This window comes from Epinephelus fuscoguttatus, linkage group LG24 (assembly GCF_011397635.1).
Source record: "Epinephelus fuscoguttatus linkage group LG24, E.fuscoguttatus.final_Chr_v1".
NCBI lineage: Eukaryota > Metazoa > Chordata > Actinopteri > Perciformes > Serranidae > Epinephelus > Epinephelus fuscoguttatus.
In genome coordinates, this window is record NC_064775.1 from 9,230,538 (window position 1) to 9,253,069 (window position 22,532).

Consider the following 22,532-nt stretch of genomic DNA (forward strand, 5'->3'; position numbering starts at 1 on the left):
CCTTGTTGTGTTTCTAGTCTTTTTACCAGAACATTGCTGCATTTCCACTTCCTGCTGGCATCGTTAACATTTGCACATTTCATACATATCATAATGACGTTTCTAAAGTAGTAGCTGTCTTTGTCATCGGGTGGTGTCGGGGGTGGTGGATAGCATGACACCGAGGTGGGATGCCTGCCAAGCTACAGACCACTCTTCAAGACCAGCAAATTAAAAAAATGGTTGTTTTTTGGTGATGCATCGCTGTGTATCCACCAAGGATTGTGCCCTCGAAAAGCAGTTGTTTTTTATGAAGACATTGCCGCGTTTCCTGCCAAGATATTTCCAGGAAAAGTGGTTGTTTTTTTACCTTGAAATCACTGCTTTTTCTAGCAGGTGTTTGTGCCAAAACATGATCTTTTCCTTATCATAACCTAGTGGTTTTGTGCTTAAACCTAACCACACTTCACCTGCTGCGTTTTCGAAAGTTAAAGGAATGTAAAATCTCGACTTATTCGCAAAATAATAACGTATGAACAGACCATGATTGGATTAACCTTACAATGCCAACTGTTGTGGCAATTCGGTTGTCCTGGCAGTGTAGAGAAGCCTTGCAACAACGACCACGTTGTAGTGTACTGCTGATTTCAATGTGTGAACCTGCACAATTGACATGTGCAACAGCTCTGCTTTGAACACAATTGATATGCACTGCTTGCTAGATGGGTTGCAAGCCACTACAGAGAGAAATGAGACTGAAATGCGGTGTATAAAGACAAGTCTAAGTGCACTTTTAAAAACATCACAGGTAAAGTTTAAAATGAATATTTAGTGAAGAAATATGTCGGTGCTATAGTGACAGTGGTTCCAGATGTGGTGTATGCCCTTCAAATCATACACGAGAACAAGGGTATAACATGATCACTATTCAACAAGAATCTACTTTGTCAGAAGTTAAAGTGCGGGTTGGCTTTGGAACGTCTCGGTTTGTAAATCTGAATGTGTGCTCCTGCAGGTCACACAGGCATTCAGCTCATTGTTACCAGAGTCCAGCAGTGATACCAGGATTTAGTCTGGCCCCCTTCACTCTTCTGTCAGCATTCCACGGGTTTCATAGGTTGACACTTAAGAACTGAAGCTCATCCATCCCCTTCAGAAATCCTGCTGGGCAGAACCAGCTCGACCGAGGAGAGGCCTCTTATTTTACTTTTCCAACTGTTTGTCTTTTCTTTTGCAGTGTGTGTGTGTGCGTGTGTGTGTGTACAAGCATGTGTGTGTGCCCTCCTCAAGCTGTGTGTGAGGTCAAGCGGGAGGAAAAAGGGTTTCCTCAGCCAGCGATAAGGAATGGCATACACACAAACAGCTGTGCTGGATAAGATGCTCTATTAAAGGGGGCAACATGCAGCTGGCTTTGCGCTGTACTCGTGACACAGGCACATGCACACAAACTCAGGTGGCTCTCCAGGTTGCCTGTGTCTACATCTTGTTTTCCCTCCATGGCTGAGTGATGGCTCTGTTGCTTCACCGCACTGAGTGAGGTCAAATAACAAGAAAGCTGACAGCAGGGGGAATGACTTCAAGAAAATATTGTTGATAGGGGCCAGCAAAGCAAAGAGACGTAAAGTCACGGGTACGGACACGGGTATGTTGAAAGTGTGATTTGTGGTCAGGTAATTTGAAGTGCCATCAAGAGCATGCAAAACTAGTAGGCGTTGATATAACCCTAACCCTACAGCAATGCAAAGAAGATGACATTGGCCAATCAGAAGCTTGAAAAATCGATTACTGGAAGGCTACCGGCAGCAGTGACCTTTGAAATGCATCCTGACACCTCTGTTACTCAATATAGTGCAAGAGTAACTGTACATTTAAGTGAAAAACATGTAAAAAGTTTGATTAGCAAGGTCAGAAGCGGCACTATTTTGGTTACGTTCACCATTGACATCTCATGAAGGAGAAAACGGCACACAGTCTGGACAGAATTTGACAAAAGATCAGTTTTCAGTAGGGCTGGGTATCGAAATAACCCCGTCCCAAGCAGAAGTAAAACATCTCCAATCAAACAATGCCTGCATTTCAAACTTTTTTTTGCACTGGGGTCTGATCCCAGACAGTCCAAGCTACCTGGCAGATCAACAAACTTTCTGTTGCTGCCATAACGGTCAGTTCAAGCAGCTGCTAACATCCAACACCAAGCTGTTAAACAGTCCCAAAACCCATGGCAACACCAACACAGCTCGACTCATGAAACCATGCCGGCTTGTCAGTGTTGCCAGATCTTGGGAGAGAAACAAGCAACCAGGGCTATGGAAACAAGCCCAAAAGAAGCGACAGATATATAAAGAAAAAGGTGACGTTTCGAGAGCAAACCCAAATGAGCAACTCCACTTTAGAAACAAGCCCAAAAAAATGCAACCCATGACTACCAATATTTGTCAGTGACTTTACTAAAAAAAACAAGCTCAAAGTCGCGGCTAATAAGCAGACCTGGCGACCCTGCGGCTTGTCCTCCTCACATTTCCTCCGTCCTCCTGTGTGCTGACGTGGGACATATCCCGCCTCTCATTGGCTGAGGCCCTTTGTCAGTCGTGTCACACTTCTCCAGTTTTCTAGCATGCCAGATATCCAGTCCAGATTTTGGAATCAACTATTGAATGAAGTGCTCTACTGGTATTGGTATCTCTTTAAGGGCACTGGTGTTGATACTGGCATCAAGTATTCAGTGACCTAAAATGCCTGCTTGGCTTGTGGACGAAATGCCAAAACTCATAGGAAGAGTTTTGTTATAAATATATCCATGTACGTGTGGACGAAGCCTCAGAGAAACCCATTTTTCTAGAGGTCGTAAAGAGAAAACATCACTCATGCAGAAATTCTATTTTTTTTAAAGATATAAACTGATGTAAAATGGTTTATCTCCACTTGCAGCAGCACAAAATAAAGACCGTATAAACACAGACACATTAGAGTACACTTGTAAGCCCTCTGTCTGGATAAGGCATTAGATAAATTGCAGCAATGTCTCCTCTCTTTCTCTTCCCCCCTCTGTCTTAACCTCTCCCTCTTCCTGACCTCTTCTCTCAGTAGACACAGAGGAATGCATGACCAGAGATGCAGATGACTCAAAATGTTCATCAAAGCCAAAGCGCTCTCCGGGCTTCCAGCAATTCATTATAATTCAACTCCACCTTTACCACAGATTGAGCAAAGTAAACCTGTCTACGGCTGGAGCTGCGATGACTCAGACTGCTCCATACACTCTGGCCCCCATAGTAACCACATCTCCTGCTCCACATGTGCCATGCATCCTTAATGCTGTGTGTGGAGGGCATATTGTAAAGCCATCAGCGCGAGGCCACTCCATGTCCTCACTTGCTCCATTTTTCCAACGCATATTGCTGTCTCTGTTTATCTGTCTGTGGAGGCTACTTTAACTTTATACATTAAGCTTGGCTCATGCTCTGCTGTTGTAAAAGTAACATACTGCGCACATGTTGGCGACTTTTCAGATTTGTTTTGTGATTTGAAGGACTGCAACTGTTGGTTATACGACATGTTTTCTAATATAATCCACTCCCAAGCTCATCAGCCATGAGAGTCACATTAAAAAATTCTTTCCAATACTTTGTACTACTCAGAGAATGCAGAGGCCAAGGGTTTACTCTGTTTCACATGCATCAAGTCCAGGGAAAATTAATGTGCTGTGAGGGGGAGTTCATCCTGTGACAAGAAACCTCACTATATATTATATTCTGTCTATCTGTTACATGTTCTGATGGTGTTAACTTTTGTCTCCCTCAGGGTGATTTCACCTGGAGCAGCCTGTCGGGGCGGAGCGTGCGTCTGATGCCAGTCCCGATCCAGAGCCTGTCGGAGCTGGAGAGGGCCAGGCTGCAGGAAGTGGCGTACACCCGTTTACACCAGGACTATGATCTGGGGTGTCAAATCACCATGCCAAAAGGTGGGAGCATGTACGGTTGCATAAGTGTTAGTTCCAGATTGGTGGGATTACTGCTTCGGCACACTCCAGACAGCATCAGCTTTGCAAGACCCCGACGTGTATGTGACTTGTTAACTGTGACGAACCACATCTGTGATTGACTCCGGAACTATGCTCTACTCGTTTGCTATTCTTGACGCGGGTTTGCTTGCGCAGCTACTTTCAAGTGTCCCATAAAGTAAAGCCAAAGCTCGAGCCTCCGACCACATCCTCTTGTCATCCTTCAAGTGTATTTAAGGGAAGTCATGTACAGTCTGTGTTTGGGGAAGCTGTGACAACACATGAATTTGGATGTAAACCATACTTCGCATCGGGATCGGGTGCTTCCTGTTTGACGGGGTATCTCTTGACCCCCCCCTCCTCTTGAAGACACGCGACTCCCTTTCTGCTGCAGCCAAAGCTGAGTGCAGTCACCCATGATCTATTAAAAGTCCTAAATGCTGCAGAAGTAGGCGGTATTTGTCCTTGTGGCTCTATCTTAAAGCTAAACAACTGTATTTGGGTCTTGTAAATCAAACCATTAAGCAAGTAAAGGTTTGGAAAATGACAAAATTAGACAAATTAATCCAGATATAGCAGAAATGAGCAGAGTGCTACACTCAGACTGGTTGAGAGTGTGGTTTGTTTCCCATTGGGCCCGCCCATGCTAAAAATGTCTACATGCAACACAGTTGAGAGAAAAGAAAAATATACAGAATCCCACTCAACTGAAAGTGAACATGTGGGCAATCAGATAGAATACTAATATTTATAGAAAGGGAATTTCCGGTTCTGTACAATATGATGCAAGCAGTTAGACAATCAGGCAGGTTTTAATTGAGTACTCCAGAGATTTAGGCCCAATCTCATTTCTTATTTTTACCCCTACCCCAGTTTATGAGTGTCTCTTTGCTCCTCAGACCAGAGTTTCAAGGTAGTGGTAGTGGGCTTCCCCTATAAAATGGGACAACCCTTCAAGACCCTGATATGTCATCAGCAGGCACAGATGGCGTTTACGTGAACAGACATGACCACAGCAATACTGGTATTATCACAGTGACATCTGCCATTTATATAATTGAGACAGAAAGCACGGACGCTTGCGATTCATTCACAACTTGACTTCACACTATCAATCAATCAAACAAGTCATCAAATAAAAAAGGACATTGCTTCATTACCAGGCCACTAGCAGCGCTCTGTAGGCAAACAATAGCAACCCGTGCTCGTACCCTGCCAGTTTTTAGGAGCGGTAACAAGCGCAGCAACTTTGCTGCTGGACCTCAGTCGAATTTCGGGCGTCTTATGCCATCAAAGCGGGGAAAGTGACATGGTAATATGTTAAAATGTAGGGCTGTCATGCACAAACTAACACAAAATAATGATGTAATGCTGGCTGGCTAAGTAGTTAGCTACCAAGACTTAAGTATACTACTAGCTAGTGACTTTTTTGTTATGTTTAGTCCCTTTTACACTGCCAGATTTTCTGCGAATGTTGGGTCGTTTTGCCAGCAAGCTGCAAGCGTTTAGACACACAGAGCCGGATTGGCGAGTTGATCCGAGGTGCCCAATTATCCGCCTCGTAGGGTAGACATATTGGAGGAACCCTTTTAGTTTAAACAGACTGAGGCGGCCTTCTGCCACGGGAAGGGCTGTTGATGACTTGTGGGAGGAGCTGTTGATGACGCTGTACATGTGAGCCACCGGCGGTGGATAAACAGGAAACAGCTGATAGCAGGAATTAGCGAGCAGCTAGTAGCAAGAGGGAAACACAAATCTGACAGACACTGTAAAAATGAGCAACTGGGGAGACAAGGAATTGTGCGCGCTCCTTGTCCTCGCAAACCAAGAGGCCATTAACCGTCAGATGACGGGGACGGTGAAGGACGGGCCGACTTACAAGAGAATAGCCGAAGGACTGACCAGCCGTGGCTTCCCTCCCACGCTGAGCTGAAAAAGCCGCATTCTGTATTAACAAAAGTAGGTAGGCAGCATTTTGCTGCACTCCCCGATTTTGGTTTTATACTGCCAATGCTGAAAGAAGACTGATTGGGCTTTCCTGCAAATTTGCACAATTCCTGTCTAAAAAGGGTTTTGCTATAAAGAAAAGGACCATATGAGGGTAAACACTCTTTGAAGTGTGTCACTGAAAAACCTCAGTTTGGAGGAGCCCTAACACTCTGTTCCAACAAGAATTAGGACACTTTAGACATATATGTAAACCCGCAAATCAGAGGGGTAGGGTCTGAGCAGTAGGGGCAAGGAGTGTCCTGGTACTGAGCCTCAGTATTGGACTAGAGGTACTGGAAGCAGCAGCGGCCAAATTACCTTGACTTTTACAACGTAGAAAGCTCCAGAAATCCTGAATCCTGCATTTCCCACAATGCAGCTCAATAATATCTGATATTAGGTTTGCCTTTCCCAGCACACATCCATGATCCCAGTTTGAAGCGCAGGCTTCTTGTTTAAAAAAAACAAACAGTAAAGTCTTAAGCCAAAACTGAGATGACATCATCAGGGTTATTTTCTCAGACTTTGCAGGGCTCTCTGCAGCCACAGAGGACATTTATACAACTGTTTTCACAGGGTGAGTAGTACGCACAATGAGAAGTAAACTGAACTTCAAGTAAAGTTATGAAACACCCACATTAGTACTTGCTTGGAGGAAAAAACCTACTGTACTTGTGGTACTGTCGGTAGTCTGGCTAGATGGTTGTCTTGTTTACAGCCAGTGTTTGTCCCACCAGACTCCTTTATACTGCTGTTCCTGTTTCCAGACCTCAGCTTTTACTTTGCCTTCTTATAAAGTGATCACAATTGATAGAAATGATGGCTCAAAGTGTAGTATATAGGGGTGGAGTGTCCGCTGTAGCAGCAGTGTAGTGCAGCCAGTGGATTATCCAGGGCCTTGCATTCCAGCTGAAGGTTAAACCTCTCCCCACCATGATTTAATACGTACTTGTCTGTGTTGCTTATGAATTCCAGAGCCCCTAACGGCCGCCATGTGCTAGCGAGGGAAATATTTCAACTGGTGTGTAAGAGTTTTGTGTGTGTGTGCGCGCGCTACTTCAGCACTGCTAATGTGTGCTTTCAGCCCTGCTGTTTCTCATATTTATCCGAGTGCCACGGGGTCATGTTTCTAGGATTTCTTCAAAAACCGAAAACAGATTAAAGAGAGATAGAGACGAGGGGGACAAAGAGGGATGGGTTGAGGGTGTGATGGGACAGAGAAGAAGCAAAGGTTCATCAGAGAGTTTCACAATTGCTTGGGAAGTTGGACTGGGGAGGTTTGGAGGTTCGGGGGATTTCCGTATGGCTTTCGGAGCCATCTGTCAAAAATCCAAACCATTTCCTATCTCTGCTTCTCCTCTCTCACTCTCTCTCGCTACTCTCGTTCTCCATCCCAACATCTGCTTTCTTTCTCCCATCTCACACCCCCTCCTCACTGTTTCCCACCTCCTGTACCCTAAGATTCCTCTTGTCCTTCTGACTCCAAGCTGCGGTTTACTTGACAGCTTGGTTCTCGTATATCACTATAGTGGCAATAAATGGATTACCAAAGAACAGCAGCAACTTGTTCAGATTGGTCCGAGACAGTTGGACACATGAGGAAACTGAACCTGCTACCTGATGTACCATCGAGCGTGTTGTTGGGGCTGGATAAAATGTCCCAAACCCTACAAGTGGCTCATTTGATACAGCACAAGGGAACATCTGGGGGTTCAAACAGAGGTTGCTCAACCAGCAGATCAAAGCAAAGACTCCCTGAACGGGTTCACAACGATCTGATGACCAAAAAATCCTAAAGGCAGAGTGACCGAGTGACGGCAATAAAAGCTGCTGAGGTTTCACAAACTGACATCCTAGCCTAAAACGAGGATTCAGAGACTTTAAAGTTGCATGTAGCACAGTTGTTCAGATTTCCCTGATCATTAATCAACAACTTCAAGAGTCATTCATCATGTTGACAGCTGACTTTCCTGTTTTTAAAGCAGCCCAAACACCAGGAAGCATAAACATGTATGGCACTGCATCAGGATATATCCAAAACTATGATCCTTACACATATTGGCCAGTGTAGATGAAAACTGTGAGCACTTTAATATGTTTTTCTGCTGGCTAATACCGTAGCTGAACCTGTCTGATGTTTCAGCTAAATGGATTTGAGTTCATAGACAGCACCTCCCCCGTGGTTAATTTATGTCTGCATTCCTGACATAAGCTTATTAGATATAATGAGTGAGATAAGATGCAGCAGATATGGAAACCATTTGTTTCAGATGATTTATTTTCTTGTTTTTTTTTCCCCGGCACAGATGGGCAGAAGAGGAAAAAGTCCCTGAGGAGGAAGTTGGACTCGCTAGCAAAAGAGAAGAGTAAAGACAAAGGTACGCCAAGTTCTTTTTAACACGCACTCTCTTTCACTCTTTATTTGTCACGACGCTAACGTCTTGCTCTCCTGACAGCGAGACACAGGGCCAGTCTGTGGTCCCCGCCCCTCAGGCAGGTGAACGGAGAGGTTATGAAAACACAGTTTCTGTTTACTGGGCTTTGACAGTTTATATTTAGCTTAAGTGGAGGGACTCCTTGTAAGGGGACTGGCTCTGAGAAGCAGCCACTCTGCTGCACTAAGCAAAGCATATTTGGCAGAAAGAGAATCTTAGTCAAAAGGAGCACAGTTGCAGAGTGGAGAAGGACTAATGAAACTCGGCTTCTCTTTTCAAATTCACGCTGATCCTTTAGTTCTTCTTGAGTTCTTACATCACTGACAAACAGTGCTATATTATCATGGTGCATCAATATCCTGAGTATTGGGATAAGGTATATTGTGATGTATTGCGATTTATTACCTTTTTTCAATGCCAATTATGTTCTCAAAGGAAAACGCTTTTATTGTAGCAAAAACTACCAAAGTGGGCTGCCGGTGTCGGTGAAGATTCTCAGTCATCCAGGTCATGGTAATCGTAAGTGCTATGTCGTAGGCAACTGGACTTGCTTGCATTTCTCGAAGACGGTTTGCCTCTCATCCAAGAAGCTTCTTCAGTTTTAAATGACTGGTACCAAGTTGCAGGCTTTAAACCCTGTGTGGGTGGGAACCCTTGCAGAGTCGTAGGGGTCACATGTGGGTTTAAAGCCCGCAACTTGGTACCAGTCTTTTAGAACTGAAGAAGCTTGGATGAAAGGCGAAACGTCTTCAAGAAACACAAGCAAGTCAAAATCTCTCTAATGTTACCATAAACATAAGGAGGAAGCAAACCTGACATTGGTGATATGATGGTTTAAAGTAGCCCAGGTACACTTTAGCTTTAAGTTATGTTATGGTAACATTAAGATGTGACTATAGACAATGTGAAGCTCACGTCATGCTGTGTCATTGTTCCTGCTACGGCAGTCAAGCAACGCTAGTTGGTCCAACTAACCACAATAAACATTGATCCACATGGCAGCTCAAGGCTGGATTACAGACCCTGATTACTACCTCTAGTTACACACCTGGATAGTGCAGAAACAGAGCATGTACCTCAAGGTGGCGCCCCCAGCTCACATGCTGAGAAGTACCTTTACACTTTCCCAGTCCCCAGCCACATCTCCAAACCATCTTTAAAATGAGGTTCTCTTTTTAGCGTGGAAAAATCGACCAAGGTTTTGCAGTGGTCCAAGCTTGCTCAACCGTTACTGGAGCAGAGAGCGAAAAGGGGCGGGACTTAGGAAGGGCTTACTACTGGTTTTAAGTAAAGCGAAGTAACATCGAGTAACTTAAGCAATTGGAATGAACATTATTTACTCCATCTGTGGCAGCTGTTTCCCTTATGATGAGGCTGCTAGTATGTCACAGCTGTATAGTCTGAGAAAAGCCCATGCTTCGGCCAATCAGAATCCAATATCGTCAATGACAAGTGTGAATCCAGCTGGTGATTATTATGAGCCAAACAACCAGAACTTATTCCCAGAGCAACATTCATTTTAAGACAAGTCCCTCACGTTCATGTCAGGGTAAGGCTCTGAGTCTAACTGTATGTAGGTTTTCCCTCCGCTACATGCTTGGCTCAACCCCTCCAGAGCAGATGGCTCCGATGCACCCGTAGTCCAACCTGCCAAATGAGATTCTAAGTTTAATTTTCTCCCAGGGTCCCTGAATACCAGCCCTGTGTTTCTCTTTGAAGCAGGCTCAGTCGTTTCTCTGCGAGAGAGCAAAGCAGAATGCAGCCACAGCTATGTGCGCTGTTGTGACCAGACCTCAGTCAAACTATATTTGCAAATAAAGTTGAGTAGATAAAATCTGCTGTGAGTGCTTTATGGGTTTTTACCTCAGATAGTATCACGGAGGTTGTCAGTCAAAGTAAAGCTTTACAAATTGATCTCTAAAATACGTCTTGGCACTTTGGCTGTATTGTCCTGTGTGGTAAAGCCATCATCTGGCACTTTGGGCACGTTAAAAAAAACTTTCCCGACTTTGTGCATGGACTTAGAACGCATCTAGCTAATAAAAATACACTGCATAAGAACTCGGTATGAAAGACAAATGGTGCTGAAAACCAGGAATGGCACTGTAGGCCTGGAAAATGTAGATTTATGAAAATCTGACATGGCTTGATAAATGTGGTCTGGCCCTAGATGCACTGTGAAGGGCTGTGCATTACGTTAGCGAAGCGCTGTACATTATGTGATCCAGATTGTGTGTGTGTGTGTGTGTGTGTGTGTGTGTGTTACATAAGCCCTGTGAGGCTGCAAAGCAAATTCGTTGTGTCACAGTGTTAGTGGTCATGTTGTTCATGAGCACAGCCCTCCACTTGTGGTTGTGGAATGCATTTCTCTCCACTGTTTTCCTTTGCCTCTTTTCCACACACACACATAAATACACACACATCTACTGAACAGCTGGGCTGCTTTTTCTCAGCTGCTGGCTCAGGCTTTGGGGTTCTGTATAATGGAATATATAGCCTGCGATGGCCCGGCATGACATCATCTTTCTGTGCGTATCTTTAAGTGCTTTCATCCCTCGGCAGCACAAAACAAATTTGCCCGAGTTAATTGCGGCGGTTTTGCTTCACCAGATTTTTGTATAAACTCTTGCTCAATTTGGAATACGTCTTGTTGCAAGTTCTTGCCAAAACAAACTGCCTCTCGTCATACTTTAAAATGAGTGAAATGTGTCGGTGCGGAGCAGCGTCTAAAAATGGCCTGCCGGGAGAACATGACATTGTTTGTGGGTGAGAGTCATCAAAGTTGTGCTATTTTGGTCAAAGGCACTAGAATTAGTGGTCTGTCATAGCCAGGGTTTCTTGCCAACTTTCTTTCTGTGATGTCTTATTTTGGAAAACAGATGTACTATAGCAGTGCTATAAGAGCTTTAACAGTCGTAGTAAATGTGTTGTGAGGCTTTAATCACATGAGCTTCAGCAGAAGTAATGCGTTTCATTGGAGATGTGTTTGATGTTCCTGCTGGAAGTTCACAGAGCTATTTTTGGAAGTTGCTAATAAAGCGTTCATTTTTACTTGCAGCTAACTTGGTGCTTTTGTTGTTCAGTTTTTATCCAGTAAAGTTTTATTGAACTTTCTTTATCACTACCCTCACCCAGGTACAGCCCTCGGCTTTGAAGCTAATATGACATAGTGGTCAAACCATGGAATTACAACTTCCAGTGATGTGATGCCACAGAGTGGTGCAGGGATTAAGTTTTTCTGTAGGCCAACACAGAAGTTAGCGTCGCCTTGTTTACCTCAACAAAAAGCCAAAGGGATTTTTCCACTGGATTTTGGATTCTTGCAGAAAATAACCTCTGTGGTAAACAAAAGTTCATGATACTTGCACGCTTTCTTTCACAAGGTAATTTTTCCAAATTAACACCACTTTGCCAGAAGTAAAACGCTAACATTAGGCTATAAACGAACCACACCACAGTTTCATGATTTCGTTGTCACCATGACAAAGAGGCTGAAAACTGTTTTCAGCAATTATAACCTTCCATTGTCTCTTTTAGCCTCTTGCTAGCAACCGTCTTTTTTAAGACATATTAGGGCTTAAAAATGTATGACTGTCATTTCCTGGCGTATTAAGCTGCAGAGTCTCTTAATAACAGACCACATTTCAGGCATCTACCCAAACACCCATTGATTTCAAGCTGAGGGAACCTGGAGTGCTAAATTGCTAACTCATATTTGCCTTTTAGGACTCATTCCTGCACCACTTGATTGGGCCAAAAAGGGCATTTTAGACCCATAGACCCATTTTTTTCAGTGTCACAACCTCTGTGAAGTGACGATCTGGATTTGATCCATTCCATGACAGCTGCATGATGAAATCATTTTACTCCTATACCAGTTAGCAGAGGGCTAAACTGCAAGTTAGCTGCTCGGCTGGCAAAGCCTCCAATGTGCCTACACTATGGGCCCACTGATGTGAAAGCAGAATGGAAGACTCGGGTAATTTTATACATGGAGGACGAACTCTTTTGACTTCATGTGCCATTGAGCAACATTTACAGGAATGCGCCTTCAATAGCCTCGAACGCTCATCCCCTTTACCTTCCTTTTTTCCCAGAATGCATACCCCAGGCCTTCAGTATAGCGCTCTCCCAGGTCATTGCTAACGACAGAACGCATAGGCAGCGCCAGGATGGCTATCGTCAGGACCCTCCACAGCGCGAGGAGCATAAGGACTCCTCTGACCTCGTCTCGTCCATTTTACAGGTATATGAATTTATCTGTCTCTCCTTCAGTTGAGATCTTTGCTTTCTCATTTGTAAACCACGAACTCTTGGATCGTCCCTCCTGCAGTTTGCCACCAAACGGCCGTCCAATAAGGAGCTATCCAGCAGTAACTCTTCTTTGAGTTCCACATCGGAGACAGCCAATGAGTCAACGTCACCCAACACGCCTGAGGCTGCACCCCGAGCACGCAGGAGGGTGAGACAAAATAAGACATTTAACCCCAGTCTGGGATCAGGTGTTTTATTCAGCTGAACCTATCTGAATAAAATGCACAATCAATCTTCCAGGGCGGCATGTCAGTGGACTCCATCACAGACCTGGATGACAATCAATCCCGCCTCCTGGAGGCCCTGCAGCTCTCTCTCCCGGCTGAAACGCCAAGTAAAAAGGAGAAGCACCGGGACAAGAGGCTGAGCCTCAATCCCATCTACCGTCAGGTGCCCCGGGTGGTCGACAGCTGCTGTCAGCACATCGAGAAATATGGTGAGCGGCGAACATACATGTTCATTCATCTCACAGGTGCTACAGACAGCTATTGTTCTCTAGTCAATGACTTTTTTTCCTGTCTCTACTCAGGTCTGCAGACTGTGGGGATCTTTAGAGTGGGAAGCTCTAAGAAGAGAGTCCGACAGGTGAGGTAGCAACGTGTCTAAACAACAACTCAAAGGCTAATTTTGCAGAAAATGAAATTACTTTTTGTGTGAAATGCTCTTCACACATTCCACGAAAGTCAACAGCAACAAACAAAACCTCCTTTCTAAGAATAGATAGTGTGATAAGCAACACAATGAACCAGAATGCTGTTTGTGCCAAAGCGAACACACATTCACACATTCTTCTTGAATTTTCTATGAAATACATGCACAGTAAATCCAACAGAGCTGGTCCCAACGCTGTATCTGTCAGCTAGGGAAATAAAATCTCACCAGCTCAACACACACAAATTTGCAATCAGTTATTCTCCTTACTCCTACACCTCTCATTATCCATCGCCTTTGACAAAAGACTACGTAAATCAGGGTTAAGCGTCACGGCTCAATCAGTGTGGGCTGCATCATTTTTACATAATCTTTTCCACGTTTTTTTAAAACACTGTTTTACACTTGTAGCAGTGACAGGAAACCAGACACACTGGCTGTTTATGAAGAGAGAGGAGGTTATTCATTCACTAACCGACACAAGTATCTTTGACCTTCAGGTAGATATCCAGGGTTACCTACACTGTAGTCGAGGTTGGATGCCACGCTTGAGTTATTAAATTTTAATGAAATATAAAATACAAACCTGACCTTCAGGAAAGAAGAGCAGAGGTTTTGTGTTATTCCAGATTTGATATGAGTCATGTAAAGAGCATATTCCATTTGGATGTTCTGAATTAGACCTTATTCTGAATGTTGCATTTTCCAATTAAGACACTTGGTATTGGCTCTGTTAAATATAATAGTCCTGTGTTCATTGTGGTTAGATGGACCACTCTACCCCTGTGTATGTTTATAACACCTCGTCTTTATTATAAACTCACTAAATTAAACGGTTTGTGTTCAGTATAAATATTCACTTTGCATTCTCTACTGGTCTGTGTTGATACAATCCAGTGTCAACATTTACGCATTTGCCACCATTGTCAGCTTGTATAATGAGAATTTATTAGCTTAATTTACTGTGAGTGTGACAAGAGCCCTATCCATCGTCAGCGCCGACAGACGAATTCTCTGGAAGTCGTCCAAAGGTCAGATCCTAGAGATTAAGATACATACTGGTAAAACTAGTTGCAGAGTTGACCAGGTCACTTTGAGGACCGACAGGAAGTGAGTGCATGTGGGTGTGTGCTCTACCCAGAATATAATGTGCATTGTTATGTGTGGAGGATGTTTCTGAAACCCCGTCTTCCTCTGTTTCTCCTTTAGCTACGTGAGGAGTTTGATCGCGGCATTGACGTTCAGCTGGATGAGGAGCACAGCGTGCACGATGTGGCTGCTCTGCTTAAAGAGTTCCTCAGGGACATGCCCGACCCTCTTCTAACCAAGGAGCTCTACACGGCGTTCATCAACACCACATGTCAGCTTTATCTTCCTTTTTTCCCCTCTCTGCCTCGCCTCCTTTCTTCCTCTGTCTCTCCACTCAATCCATCCGTATCTGTGTTGCAGTGTTGGATCCAGATGAGCAGCAGACTGTCACTCAGCTAATGGTCTACCTGCTCCCAGCATGCAACAGTGACACCCTACACCGCCTCCTTGAGTTTTTATCCACCGTGGCCGACCACGCCCACGACCGGCACGACAAAGACGGACAGGAGGTGAGTGCCAGTTTTTATCAACAGGAAATATGACTCAAAAAGTCCATTAAAACCATGAATTAAGTGGCGAAAAACAAAAACACGAGGCAAAAGAACACGTCCAAATGTACTCACTTTGAGTCCTGTGCAAACACGTGCAAACAGCTTATGGGCAGCCTTGTGTTTGCATTGTGTTTCCGCCTCATTGGGAGGAAATTACCAAAGAAGTGATAGCATCAGTTAGTGTGGCTGGTATGCACACATATTTCTTTAGGCCTGAAACAGCAGTGGAGTGGAATGTTTTCAGGTCTCAGAGAGTGTGACTACACGTGTAAAAACAGTTGTATAAAACATTTGGTGGCTCCAGAGGGAGCTGCGTGATCTGATAAATTGTCTCAAGTGATTTCACATAACACGCTCGAATCTTTGATCAGACTGTCTGCAGTCAAGATGCACTGTGGGTAATGTAGGCACCGGGCTTTGACAAGAAAGAAGAATGCAAGTGAGAAGTGAAAAGTGTTTGGACATTTGGATTGGATATAGGCTAGGGAAACGGGTATGATCAAGCAGTCTCCTAGAGTCAGTCCCCACAGACCCCATGTTAAGATGCCCATGCTGTAAGTGACAGGTGGGTGCCATCTGTTGACCAAGTCCCCACCACGGCAGCAATGTTGGTTAGGTTACATAACCATGATGTAACCTCAGATTCGTGGTGTATAGGTGTAGCCGTAGCATTCGTTATTTCAGTGTGTTTTCAGTTCACCAAGTCAAGTCTTACTCGGCGTTTGGTTGTACGAAAAGGCCATTGAAGAATTTGGATATTTAGTTTTCTGCTGCGTCATGTTACGTTTTGTTTTAGTGGTTTCAAGCACTAGCATTATCACCAGGCCTGGAATTTCGTCATTTTAGGGGCAAGGCCACTTGGCCTTCTGTGTTGTCAATTTTTTGAGGGCACAAAGGCTAAAAGCCAGAGCAGCAAGGCCATAAAATAAAACAATGATTTTAAGTCCAGTGCAAGTGCAAACACAAGCCAATAGGCCTGATGGTGGCACTATAGCAAGCATGTAAAGTTTAAAAACTTGAAAATTCATAACAAAATAACCATATGTGCTACAGCTTCACAACTTTAACCAAAATGTACCCTCAATACTGAAGAAACGTTTGTACATTTAAACCTATTGCAAATTATTAAGTCCATTACTCTGTTTTCTTCAAAATCTGTAAAAGTTATTAAACCTATCTCCTCCCACAATTTTTGCTCAATTGACACCAAACTTGCGACAGAGCACCTTCAGACTGTCCGCCATAAAAGTACTCCACAGATTTTTGATTTATCAAAAATTTAGCCCATGTTTGATGATTGACTGTAAACGGTACTGTAAACATATACTTGCAAATTCTTGCTCAATAAATTTTCAATGTTCATGAAAAAAAATGTCAAAAATTTTTGGAGTCTAGGTCGATGATGTTTGGCAAATATCAGAAATATATCAAAAAACAGATTTGCTCAGCTGCTAACACAAGTCAGTAGTCTTGACAGTGGGGCTACAGCAAGTGTCTAAATTTTAAAACTTTGAAAATTCATAACAAATCAACCGCACCTGCTGCAGTCTCCTGGTTGGCTGGTGATAGATTGGTGTCACACTGTTACTGGTGATGTACGCATTGTCTCATTTAATATTGCCCAATAAGAATCCAGAATGTCATCAAAAGGCGCAGGTTGACAGGAAAGAGGCCAAGGAGAAAACTGCAAAATCACCTGGGGCAGTGCGGGCGGGGCCTCAAGGCCACTGTGGCCTTAGGGCAGATATTTTTTTCAAGGGCAAATTGCAACTGCCCTGGTTATCACAGTTAACCATAGCGATAAATGTACTGGGCTAACCAAGCTAGCAGCTGGCATTAGGGTTAGTTTAAGCCTTGTGTGCAAGTATGGTCAAGGCTTCAAAACGGGAGTCTACAAACCAATTGGTGATCTCATGGTGGCTCTATTCAGTCTGTGGGTAAGACATGCAGCAAGGCTGGTATTGAACCCGAGAGGTTGTGGTGATGTGGCAAATTCTTAAATCAGCCAGTGGGAGGCAACCACATGACCCGTGTTCCCCATTTTCCCAGAGCTCATTTTTGATCTACGTTTGAGCACACAGAGAAACCAGTCATCTCTTTCCCTGCCATTCTTAGCGCACTTTGGGTCTACATTAGAAATCAAAGGGCTTCATGAATGATCACCAGAAACTCCTGGTTTTGATTCTGTGATAGTAGACACAAGTGGAGTAGAGGTCAGAATAGAGGAAGTTCTTTCCCAGTCCCACACTCCCTTTAGCTTTCTTTAATTCCCAGATTATGGACTCATGCATGTATGTGTGTCAGGGAAAAAAAAGTATCAGTGTCTCTGCATGTGTGTGGACATGACTCTCCACTTTTCTTCGAGTGTGAGAGAGAAGCAGAGAGTGTATTTTGGCTGTGTTTGCCGTCTCTGTGTGTATACACGAGAAGGGATGCAAACGTTGATGTGTGTATGTGTTTTTCCCCTTCATGACTCCATGGCTCCAGTATCTGTATCTGAGAACAACACATCAATACTTTTGGCTGCGTGTGGCTCCCGTCTCTCCTTTGGGACTGGGAGTGGAAAGGGAGGAAACTGGGAGAGAAGCACAAAAACGAATTTCAGTCTAAAAAAGTTGTCCGAGCTTTGAAGGGTGAGTGAGTTCAGGCGCTAATTGTGTCGCAGGAAGCACACCATCGCCTAGCCCTGGCAGGGACTGAGTCAGCTGTCATATACTCCGACGCTTTTAGTGTTAACATCCCCCATGTGCCACTCTTTATCTGTCTTTTGGTAAAGTGACAAGAAAGGAGAAGGGGTTGGGGTGGGGGGCATGAGAAGAGACAGAACGTTGGAAGAAGAAGTGAGGAAATTTAATGAAAGTGGTTGGACAGTGGGAACTGTAGGAGAAAGGGGAGAGAAGAAGAATCATGAAGGAGAGGAAGTATCTCCAAGGACCGTGTAATCGCAGCAAAACAGTGTGAGGTCATTTCTGCAGTATTTTTCAAGTTCTACAGAGCCGCCGCCATGGCTGTAGACTCTTGTCACTGGTATGTGCTTCTCCGGAAGGCAACCACAGTGTGCACGCACATGTCAATCTTTGTGCAATGACAATCACCATCAATCTGTCAGTCAAATAGTGGTGCAATCATATAGCCATATCTGGGTGTATGTTATTCTATAAATAAACTCTTGTTTTGAAACCCTTCCTGTTAGCCTCTGTTGGTTTGCCGTGCAGTTTTTGTGGGAATGAGATGTGAACCGTTGCAAACATTAAGATTTCTTACGAAAAAAAAGTGCTGGTTGGTAGATCGGATACACGGCGAATTAAAAACAGACTCTTGTTAACTTCACACCTCACTAGTTTCTCCTCTTTTATCTCTTAGTCCCAGAGATCAGAGACTTGTTTACATTTTTGCGCCTCCCTGGAGTCCCCTCCATGTTTGCTGTCTACCCCATTTGCTGCTTCCTGTTTTGGCTGGAGAGAGCACAGCGATAGATGGATAGATAGATAGATAGATGGACAGATAGATGGACAGATAGATAGCCTTTCTGCTTACAGCATTGTCAAATATATTGTCCAGTTGTTCGAGTGACTTGCCATTCACCTTCCCTGCAATGTTGACGATCTCGGAGAGCTTGTTTTTCCTCCTTGCACCCAGGTTGCCGTATCATGCTTTAATGTAAATGGCTTCTGTATGCTATTTCAAGTATGTGCTGGGCAACACCGAAGCTCGTCAGCATCCTATTTAAAAACAGGACATGATGGGCACTCTTGAAAATGCTCTCTAAGTTTCCATCAAAAGTTAAAGTCTGATCCATTATTGTGCACAAGTACTTAAATTGGTTGGCGACTATGTTCAGGTCATTGACAGTCTGTATTTGCATGAGCCAAAACTAAAAGATTATGGTAATATTAAACATGTTTGATTTTGTCAGGATGTTAAGCAGAAAAAAAGACTGAGGTAAAACTCAGTTGATTTTATTCCGATATCCGAAATTTGGCTGTAAGAGTGAAATTGCTTGATAAGTCCTTTGGTGTAAGCCCAGCAAGCCTGGAATCTCAAGATTTCCAGCTTGATCAGTGGATTGATCAGAGTTGCTGCATTCCCAGGTTGTCAAAATATGGCCTTGTTGCCAACTTTCAAGACCCTCCCAGCAACTTTATTTCCAAAAAGCAACTGGTAACAAATTAAGGAGAAAAGTTTTCATTCATTCCAATGCGTGCTGCTCAGAGGAATCACAGTGACTGGCTGTTCTGCCAGCAGAGCAGTCATTCAAAAGTTATTTTATGGTCAGTGTTTTATTAGAAACATACAATTAAGTTTTCATGAAAGACAAGAAAAAGAAAATCAGAATTGGCAGGTCAGATTTAGAAAAAATGGGATAAGGCGTCCTCTGACTTACAGACGAAGTACCTGATGAACTGGCATCAACATGGCTGACCTTGTGTGCATCTTAACCCGAACGGTCTATTTCTCCCAATACAGACCACAGGGAACAAGATGACGGCTCTGAACCTGGCCACCATTTTTGGCCCCAACCTGCTTCACAAGCAGAAGAGCTCGGACAAGGAGTTCAGCGTCCAGAGCTCAGCGCGGGCCGAGGAGAGCACGGCTGTCATCGCCGTGCTGCAGAGGATGATCGCCAGCTACCCAACCCTCTTCATGGTCAGTCACTGAGCGTGTGTGTGTGTTTCTAACTTTCATCCCCACTGCTTCCTCCTTTCATTGTTCCACTCCTCCGCTAAACCCACACAGGTCTTACATTCACTCATGCACAATTTCTCTCTCGCATTCCTGCGTAGGCTTAAAGGAAGACAATCCCTGCTGGCTTAGCGGACAATGGCTCTGTCTTAGTTAATGAAAACAGAGCTCTGCCTACTTTAGTGGAGAAGAAGAAGAGATACAAATAAAGGAAGTGAGAAAAAACAAATAGAGTGCAAGATGACAGATGGATGAGGAGTGCTTTTGGCCAGAAGCCTACCTGAATTCTTTTGAGTAAATGTAACAAGAGCGTCTTGCCAGTTAGACGTCAATAACATCAAGAACTTTTCAATGCAATACTTGAAGTTGTTCTTTACAAAATAAAAGTGGTGTCCTTAGAGGCGATAATTTCACTCAGGTTACCGGCCCATCACTTGCCTTTGTTCCTTTCTGTTCTTGGAATTCTCAAACAGGCAGTTCAGGTCATTTCAGGTCCGAAACCATACACCGCAATGTTTTGCAATCTGCCGTTGCCGTTCCCCCGAGGCGTACATTCCTGCACTAAGCCAATGAAGAACTATTAATTGCGTGTAGTGGATGTGAGTGACTTGCTCAGTTTGAGTGAGTAAAAACAGATTTGTAGGCAGCTCAAGCTCTGTGAATGACATCACATCTGGAAGCTGTTTGGTAACCTGCTTATGTCTTCAAAGCATCTGAAGATGTGAATCATTCGCAGACGATGTGCACTGTTTCGTTATAATCCACATGTTCCATAAGCATGAAGTTAAGGTGAAGATCTGACAACAAAATGCACTGGAATTTAGGGTAACAAAGCAAAGATGACTAACGTTTAACTGTCTAATTGTTTCTTTGTGTTGTTTTCTTAGTGGGTAAGAAGGAAATTCTTTAAGAGATCTATGTTTGATGATGTTTAAGTCGTAAGTATATGGTAATTGTATAGTTGTTTTAAGCAGCTTAAAAGCTTAGCTCTGTAAATGTGATCTAAAACAGGCATAGGAGTAAGAAGGAAGAGAAAAAACTATTCATTTATTTTATATTTTCTAGGTGCCTCCTGATCTGCAAAACGAGGTTTTGATGAATCTGCTGGAGACGGATCCAGATGTGGTGGACTACCTTCTGAGAAGAAAAGCATCACAGTGAGTTCCACCCACGTAAACACACAAGGCGTTCACATGCATGTGGAATGTTGTTTCCCTCTCTCCCCGTTTCATCCTCATTTCTGTGTGTAATCAACCACAGGAGTCCCGACCTGTTACAGCCAGAGGAGCCCTTCACCCTGAGTGAGCGCCATTCCTCCAGCGACTCCAACAAGGTGTCCAGCGGCGAGGTGTCCCCTTATGACAACAACTCCCCGATCCTGAGTGAGCGGAGAGGGGAACCGGGAAGCCCGGGCAGCGAGCCGCTCTTCCGGGTCCCAGAACAGTACACTCTGGTGGGGCAGGTGGCCGGCTGGAGCAGAGAGCCTGGGGCCGACACTTGGGGGGCCAAAGGTGAACTCTACAGTGATTTTGACTTCTGGATTTTCATGCCAGAAATGTACAGTTTTGCAGGTTCTAGTAGATTCTGTTTCCATACAAAAATTTCTCTCATATTTGGCTTTGATTTTCTATAGAAGCCCATTTCTGCCAGTGATGAAAAATAAATCTCAAAACAATTAATTAGGCTGTAAAAATAATGAGAAACTTTCTCAAAATAACATTTTTATTAATCTTAAAATAATGAGTTAGCATCTCAAAATAATAACTTAGTCATTATTTTATGAAAGGTTCTCATTACTTATTTATTTTTAGATATTACGTCAATATTTTGAGAAAGTTTCTCATTATTTTTAGACAGTGAGTCTTTTTTTTTAATATTTCTAGATTTTTATTGTTCTGAGATATGAAATAATTTAAAAAAATCTCATATTAATACACTAACTCATTATTTCGAGATATTAAGTCACTATTTTGGGACACACAAGTCATTTTTTCTTTAATAAAATGTCAGTATTTTGAGATAAGTCATTATTTTTGATAAAGTTTCATTATTTTGAGACACATTATTCTGGGAAACTGTTTTTGAGATACCGGTAGTCATTATTTTGAGATAAATACGTCATGTTGAGATACTAGTTTTTCACTGATTTAACCCTTTGAAACCTTCTTGTGCTGCTTTCAGACGCCTTTCGCAAGTAATTTAACCTGTGAACTCTGAGCAAATTGGTACGACGTCTTTCATGTATGTGGGGGAAAAGCAACTTGGTCAGAAATGTTCCACAAAATACAAAAAATTTATATATATATATATATATATATATATATATAAATATATATATATTTTAAAAGGACCTCAGGGAAAACTATATTCATAATTATCATTAATATATATTTAAGATTATGTCACAGCATCATTATGATTTTTAAGCAATTTTACAGATTTTTTTAAAAATAATTTCTTGCTGATTTTATGTGTCATTTCTTCTTTTGTTGCTCATTGCCTTTCTTCCATGTTTAAAAAACAACAACAAGCCAATTTGCTCAGATTTCAGAGGGTTAAAATGCCAAGTCATTGTTCAGAGATACTCAAAAAAGCATTAATTTGAGACATTAGCCCTTTTTAAATAGGAGTTGTGCAAATTTGCAGGAAAGCCCAATCAGTCTTCTTTCAGCATTGGCAGTATAAAACCAAAATCGGGGAGTGCAGCAAAATGCCGCCTACCTACTTTTGTTTATACAGAATGCACCTTTTTCGGGGCAATGGGGGGCGAGAGCAAGTAACAAAACGTGTAGCTCAGTGTGTGACGTAAACAGTGACGTGGGAGGGAAGCCGCGGCTGGTC

At 43.3% G+C, this 22,532-nt stretch overlaps 1 protein-coding gene across 3 annotated transcripts in view; it reads left to right on the forward strand.

Moving 5' to 3' along the window:
* Positions 1–22,532, forward strand: part of LOC125885148 (rho GTPase-activating protein 6-like) — a 98,527-nt gene that overhangs the window by 73,113 nt on the left and 2,882 nt on the right. For all 3 annotated transcript variants that reach the window (XM_049570631.1, XM_049570633.1, XM_049570632.1), the window contains exons 2-12: positions 3,781–3,940; positions 8,275–8,346; positions 12,501–12,649; positions 12,737–12,865; positions 12,958–13,153; positions 13,247–13,302; positions 14,578–14,728; positions 14,818–14,966; positions 19,476–19,655; positions 20,757–20,848; positions 20,952–21,202. In XM_049570631.1, coding sequence (XP_049426588.1) covers positions 3,781–3,940; positions 8,275–8,346; positions 12,501–12,649; positions 12,737–12,865; positions 12,958–13,153; positions 13,247–13,302; positions 14,578–14,728; positions 14,818–14,966; positions 19,476–19,655; positions 20,757–20,848; positions 20,952–21,202 — 1,585 coding nt within the window. The remainder of the gene's footprint in view (positions 1–3,780; positions 3,941–8,274; positions 8,347–12,500; positions 12,650–12,736; positions 12,866–12,957; positions 13,154–13,246; positions 13,303–14,577; positions 14,729–14,817; positions 14,967–19,475; positions 19,656–20,756; positions 20,849–20,951; positions 21,203–22,532) is intronic.